Source organism: Chinchilla lanigera, unplaced genomic scaffold (genome assembly GCF_000276665.1).
Source record: "Chinchilla lanigera isolate Chin_1 unplaced genomic scaffold, ChiLan1.0 scaffold00031, whole genome shotgun sequence".
NCBI lineage: Eukaryota > Metazoa > Chordata > Mammalia > Rodentia > Chinchillidae > Chinchilla > Chinchilla lanigera.
In genome coordinates, this window is record NW_004955432.1 from 11943755 (window position 1) to 11951197 (window position 7443).

The 7443-nt window shown below is 39.7% G+C and overlaps 1 protein-coding gene across 1 annotated transcript in view; it reads right to left on the minus strand.

The window, feature by feature from the left end:
* Positions 1–1628: 1628 nt before the first annotated feature.
* The window catches only part of Pon3 (paraoxonase 3), a 38035-nt gene continuing 32220 nt past the window's right edge, over positions 1629–7443 (minus strand). The window contains exons 6-9 of the mRNA XM_005388063.2: positions 6556–6756; positions 5485–5566; positions 5115–5243; positions 1629–2568 (exon numbers count right to left, since the gene is read on the minus strand). Of these exons, the coding sequence (XP_005388120.1) occupies positions 2410–2568; positions 5115–5243; positions 5485–5566; positions 6556–6756 (571 nt within the window). The 3' untranslated portion in view covers positions 1629–2409. The remainder of the gene's footprint in view (positions 2569–5114; positions 5244–5484; positions 5567–6555; positions 6757–7443) is intronic.

Below are 7443 nucleotides of genomic sequence, written 5' to 3' on the forward strand. Positions count from 1 at the left end.
CTTCAAGTGCAGATAATATCAGAGCTTCTGTGCCGTGCCTGGTCAGCCACGTTGGCGCTTGCTATCCCAAAAGGCTGGGCATAGGGGAAACACACAGCTTGTCGCTTTGTTTATAGAAGAACATATTAGTCCTTCAGCCATCAGATCCCCCAAATTTCTTGGAAGTATCTGTCGTCCAGCCTTTCCTAAGTAGGCCTGGAAGAAATCAGGGCAGGGGCAGCTCTCAGAAACCCTGTAGCATCTCAAGTCTCTTATTCTTGCCATCTCTAACCCTCTTCATTCTGCTCTAGTCTGGTAAGCTTTATCTAGTCCAGCTGGTGTGACGCTTAGGGACAAAAAATTGTTAGATTCTTCCAAATGGACTATGCTGTATATACCCTTAATTTCATTTATTTCTTATTCCCCCTCAAGGCTAGACTTTTGAAACTTAAGATAACTGGCTATAATTTTAATTAATTAATTAATTACTTTCTGGTGCTGGAAATTGAACTCAGGTCCTTGCACTTGCCAGGCAGGCGCTTGTGCCACTGAGCTACATTCCCAGCCCTGCTTTCTTCCTTTTAAGCAATGGAAACTTCACAGTCTTACTGTCTAAAGGATTACATGGGCTAAAATGTAGAACAGTACCCTAATAAAAGCTTTTTAGCAAAACTTACCTCTAATTGAGTAATGTTAATTAGGATCTGAAGAAATCTCCCCAAGTTGCCATCTCCAAAAGGGAGAAAAATCAATACCTACTCCATAACAGAAGTCACAAAATGGACGTGGGTGAACTAATTAATTCTTATTAATGATTGGCTAAAGGTTATCCTTGTTTTTGACCAAGAATGGGACATTTTTATTCATTTTCATCAGCTAAACTTGGTTTGGTATCTCTGTCTCTGTCTCTCTCTGTCTCTCTGTCTCTCTGTCTCTCTCCTTTTGGTACTGGAGATTGAATGCAGTACTTTTGCACCGAGGGACATCTCCAGCCCTTTATAATTTTCTTTTTAAAATTTGCCATGGGAGCCAGGCATGTTGGCACACGCCTGTAATCCCAGCACCTGGGAGGCTGAGGCAGGAGGAGCGTTGTGAGTTTGAGGCCAGCCTGAGCTACAAAGTAAGTTTAAGACCAGTCTGAACTGCATAGTGAGACCCTGACTCAAAAAGAAAAAAAAATTGCTATGGGGTCTTCCTAATGGGTTAGCCCTTTAGAGATAACTTTAGGTCAGGGACATCTTTTCTTATGGGTTTTTTAAAAAAATTTTTATTTTTTATTAGTGCATGTCGGCAGCATGTGATGGTTACATTCCTTGTGGAGAGTTGGTACATACCGCATCTTAATTTTTTATCCCTTTCCCCTCCTCTCCCTTCCTCCTTCTTCTATCTCTTGATCCTTTTCCCATTTGATCTCTCTCTTTCTCTTTCCTATTATCTACCTTTAATTTTGCTTTTTATTTATATTTTGGTTTTCTCATATAAGAGAAACCATGCTATATGTAGGCTTGGTCTCAAGGTACATGCATTTTCCTACAAATGACTCAAGTTTATTTTTCTTTGTGGGAGATGGCCATAAAAAAGAATTGTGTATAAACACCACATTTTCTGTATCCATTCATCTGTTGATAAACATATATAGGCCAGGACCATCTTATTCATTTCAGGTTTATTAGTGCCAAGTATACAGGAGGTTGCTTAGTAAATGCTTATTGAAATGAGCAGCAGAGCAAGCTGAAAGCGGTGCAAGATAACTGCCCTAAGGCTGCATTTCACGATTCAGAGCAGAGCAGGATTAGCAGTACTTGATGCACAAGTATCAATACAAAGAAAGATCTACTACAAATGACCCCATCAGCCCTATGTATCTGGCAAATTTCTCTGATTGGGATGCCCCTGCGCTTGGGGAGAATGTATGGCTTTGGGCTTTTTTGCTTTTATTTTTTGGTACCGGGAATCGAACCCAGGACCTTGCTCTTGCCAGGCAGGCGCTTATGCTGCTGAGCTACATTCCCAGCCCTAAGAATGCATGGCTTTGGACAGTCTCATACTAATTCCTGCTTTTAGCTGAACGCAGGGGCACTCGATTAGCAGTTGGTCTCCACCAAAACTGAGAGGAGAGAAATCGTAGCTTCTTGAGCATGACTTTTCTTCTGGACTGGAGTGCTGGAGACTCAGTATCACAGTTGTTGAAGGCAATTGTGCCACAATTATCAAAGGCTCTTAGTGAGGCAGCAACTTCCATGGCCACAGCCCACAGTTCTTATTGTAGAAGAATACTGGAGATATTTGACAGCGAGGTGCACTCTGGTTTCTTGGTGGACTGTCGCTCACCTAACTTGTCATTTGGTGACTATTATGTAATTTCTCTGCACTCCTTTTAAACTTATCATAACATGACAAATCATATAGAGATTTTGGGACATCTGAAGTCTAGAGCACACAGTAAAGAGCTTTGTGAAACACAGTGCCTATGAGAATTTTCCCATGGTACGTCGAAGCCACCGAGCTGCCCTGAAGCACAGAACCATTATTGGCGTAGACAGTGCTCACCGTCGGCTTGTCCGATAAAACATTCTGGATGCGTAGTACCTGTCAACGAGAAGACCACTCGTTAGCACACTGTATGAGCAAGCGGCTATCTGGTGATGTTTTCTTTCCCCACTCTTCTAGGGCATCATCTTCAGAGATCTACCTTAAAGTACTTTTTATCCTCTGATGAAGATATTAAATCCTAATGATGTCTATGCACTAAAATGGACTGGTTATCTGACATTTGCCAAATTCCTCAATAGAAAGCTTAAACAATTTTGATAGTGCACATATCCCCCAGAAGGAGGTTACACCCAACGAACACTCTTACCCACTTCCGCAGCGGACAGTGGTCCTGCCTCTGTGCGGAAGGTCTTGTCTTTAACTGAGCCTATAGCATGAGGGGAGACACGGGACAAAAGGCTGAAGGGATCTGAGTCAACCAGCCGCCCTAAACTGTTCACTGGGAGGATGGTAAGCACCACAGCCAGAAACCCTCATGTCTGTAAAGTTGCAAGGAAGCAGAAAACACACACTGGCTCGGACTTCCAGCTGATTTGGACTTGTGGGGGTATCGATCCCTAAACACTTAACTTCGCTAATCAGTGAATTCAGAAGCACTCAGGTTCCCAAAGAGCCTGGATAAAATCAATTCAAACAGAACATGAGAGGAATTAAAGGGCAACAATCAGCGCTTCATGAGTTGGGAGTCTTTCTCCACACTCCTGTTAGAATGAAGTTTAGAGAAGTATTTTTTATGATCAGTGTTGTTCTCTAATCTTAAAGAAGATTCCTTAAACAGTGAAAAAATAAAGAAGATCCTACAACTTCATCCTAGGTTTGTTACACAAAAGTACTTAAGCTTGGATTGCATAAATAACAGAAGACTCAACCAAAAGCAATTGTAAAGAAAGAAGAGTTATATAAAATAAACAGATGGTCAAACTCAAAAACAGGGGTGTGAAAAAAAATCCTGAACAAGTCTGCAATTATTCTATGGGTTCTATTTGCATTGCTTTAAAGCAGATGCTGTAGTTAGGTTTTTGTAGAAAAGTTACACCTATCTTTGGGGATGAAGCAGGGAGTATTTGCTAGCTTGGGGAAACAATTCTGATTCAAGACTCAGGCTGGACTTTTGTTTCTTTTTATATTTTTTTGGAGCTCTTTTTAAGAATCTGTGACTAATATGTTAGTTTAAGAGGAAAAAAAATTAACTGGAAAAGTGCAATATTCTTCAATAGAATTAACTTTTATGTTCTAAATTGCCCATTGGGTTGATTACCAGGCTAGGATCTGAATCTGTTTCCTAACTCCCCAAATCTGTCTTTGTTCAAAACACACCTTCTTAAGGAGGTCTGTTCTGCCCTTTATTTAATATTTGAGCCTGCCTGACCTCTTGTTCATAGCAATCCTGACCCTCTTTATCCTGATGTGAAAAAAAAAATCCTGCTTTTCTCGAGGAAATTAGCATCTTTGGGCTTACTATATGATTTACTTATTTCTTAATTTCATTGTTCAATATCTGTCCTTCCTGCCCTAGAGCAGAGATTATTGCTTGACTTTCTAACATATCTTGAGCATTAGAACAATTACCTGCCACATGATAGGTGCACAGTAAATGTCTATGAACATACATCTTGGAGTCTGCTTGCCAAGAATTTATAGCTATAGTTAAATTCACTAGAGAATTTTTTATTGTTAAATTCAAAGCCATATAAAATGCAGTACTGTGTATTCTTGTTTTTAATACTGCTAAAAATTCAATGGCTTATATTATTGTTTTAGAAGAGGTATTTGTATCAGTGCATATTGATTATACAGAGGAATAGATTTCATGGTGTAATTTTCAAACACAAAATATAACATTCACTGATATGTCCACCCCGTCATTGCCCTCCTTTCCCTTGTTTGTCCCTCTCCATCTACTTCTTATATAAGAATCTCCTAGAAGAGACATTTTTAGTAACAAAAAAAATTTTTTGAGATAGGGTCAGTTCAGGCTGACCTTGAGGTCACTGTATAGTCAAGGCTGGGCTTGAACTTAAGCCAGTTCTCCTACCTCAGTCTCCCAAGAGCTGGGTTTACAGGCATGCCCCACCATGCCCAGCCTAAATAACCAAAATCTTTAAAACAAGGTATTCTTTAACAATTCCATATATATTACAACTTAGAAGAAAAAAAGTCTTTTAGTTTTGAGACTTCATTTAAATCCTTTTACTTGAGCTTCATGGTAGGTAGTCTGAAAGATGATCTTGTACATGTCTCTTTCTATCTTACCACAGGGCCTATTTAGACCTAGTTGGAAAAGGCATAGGCAGCCAGGTTGGAAACACCTTAGACAATCTAGGTCAATATGAATAATCAAGCTCATATTTCCCCATTACTCCCAACGGCAAATACAGCCCTTGCACAAAGGGGACATATTGTTTGGGACTGATGTTGTATTGGCACCTGCTGTCCTTAAAGGGATAAAGAATTATGTCTCCCTTCCCTGTCAAAATCTCCAATGGAATGTCAAATGTCATCCCTTAAATCATCCTGTCATCTCAACAAACTGTTCGTCCTCATAGCTTTGCCTGTGAGTTCAGAGAAATATAGGCACTTACCTCTGACCCTGGAGGATCCTTAGGGTCATAGTTCAGCAGCTTCAGAACATTAGGATGGCATCCTGCTAAAATATCTCCCGTGGCAGGATCAACAGTCAGGTTATCCACTAAGGTTTCCAATTGTATTACCTTCCGACGAAGAGGAAGCGGTGCAGGCGTTATCTCGACATACTGCCCTCTCCTCCCTACCTCCCATCAGCACTTCTGGCACCTAAGATTATTGTTTTTAGGGGACTTAGGGATGTATGCTTCAAACAGAAGCATGATCTCACTGGTCTTACTCTAAAATAGTCATTGTTCCTTCATTCAAGGAGGCTGGTGGGGCTGGTGCTAGAGGCCATGTTGGATGGGTAAACCCGGATACTTTTACCTTCAGTTGAGTTAAATCCCAGTTTTCTTGTTTTTCCATTACATGAATGTTCTTATCTGTTACATCAGCTACATAGATATACCTTTGAAGTAAATAACATTGGCATTTAAGAAAGTGGTAATGAGATTTGATGCGAACCATTATTTTGGAGAACACACTAGTTTGAAGTACCCCTATAGTTTGAAGTACCTTTCTAAACCACTATGAAAGATAATGGAGTGGTACGTTTAATATTCTTGAAATGTTTAGATAGGCTTTGACTATGAGATGTGACTCTAAAGTACAAAATTGGTATTTTGGAAGACAGAGAGGCTCAATCTCATTTCTGAGAATTTAAAAGTTTTTCTTTAAATTGAATGCAGGAAAGTGGACCTCTTCTAAGGTGCAGAGAGGCATACTTCCAAAAAGCAGTGCTTGAAAAGAGTTTCAAGTGACCATGAAGTTGGGTCATAATCATTTTTCTTCAAAGAGGAGGAACACTTACAGGTATGTTCCTCCAGAGATCATTGCGGTCATTATCTCAAATTTACATGTCAATATTCATGGTACTTATTTTTAAAAAAATTTCTTCAACTTTCAAACACTTATAAACAGTGTTTTCTCATAAAATTTCATGCTACTTAAAAATGTCAAGGAACACTTTAATGCCAGGCATCAGCAAGTCTGCAATTTTTACAATTACAGTGCCCAATCTAAGGTAGGCCTCCCTCTCTAGTACGAGGTTTTGGGTAACTGAACTTAGTATAAGTGATTCAATACTTGCTAGCCTCATAAAGGGTGGAAGTATTGTCCATTTATCCAAATTTCCAATGTGTTAGCAAACAAAGTATATTTCTAATAAACATTTGGAACAAGGACTTATTTTTTGAGTCTATTCACTCCTTGTACTGGGGGAATCCGAAGCACAAGCCAACAAATGGTTTGCTTTAGATCACACAGCAGTAGGAACGCTGGCCACAACTGATCCTCCCCCACCCCCATATACTGACTCCTTCAGCCCAAGGTACCTCTTAAGGGAAGGAATTCACCAAAGCATTAAAGATAAGGGGTAGAAAAATGATAAAAGCATACTTCTGGTCCCGTGAGACTGTTATTCCATTGGCAGAACCAAACCCTTTGGCTACCACTTTGACCTCGCTTGGGCTGTAGAACACGACGTAAGTCCAGTGAGGATCTAAGAACATCTCAAGAAGTGCCAAAAAGAAGTTGGTAAAATAGTGGTCTCTGGTGGCATAAAATTGTTCAGGTCCAACCACCACAATGTCATTCAAACTAGAGAGGAGGAAGAGAGAGGGGAAAGGAGAGAGAGAGAGAGGGAGAGAGAGCGACGGAATATTTCAATAACTTGATTGCTGTCAAAATCACTCATACATCAATTTCGAAAACTAAAAATGAATTACTATACAAATAAACCTCAAACTCCAACATCTGATTTTAATAACGGTTGTCTGTGGCAGTTTAATTGTTATGATTTTCCTCCCTTAGAAATTAGATTTGAATGTTAGGCATAAACATGTGACTTGAATTGACAAATGAAATGAAATGAAATGTGCGTGGATTCTGCATAGAATATTGTGAGAGGCAGTGAGTGATCCACCTGGTTTATAGAAATGAGTAATTTCTGGGTATGGTCCTCCTAGGTCCCTAAATAAAACCAAGTCTCTTAGTCACCTGCATGGCTATATAGTAAGACTGAGAAAACCAAACCAGACTATCCTATGTGGTCTTGAGCCCCAGGTTTTTCTTCCTGTCATCATAGCTAATCCAGTCTCTTTTGAGCGTTAGAGATGGGATTATGGGTGGTTTTCTTTCTTTGGTTCTTCCATACCATTAGGAGTTTTCTTCCTCCTCCTCTTCTTCCTTTTTTCTCTTTCTTTCTTTCTTTCTTTCTTTCTTTCTTTCTTTCTTTCTTTCTTTCTTTCTTTCTTTCTTCCTTTCTCTCTTTGTCTTTTTCTTTCT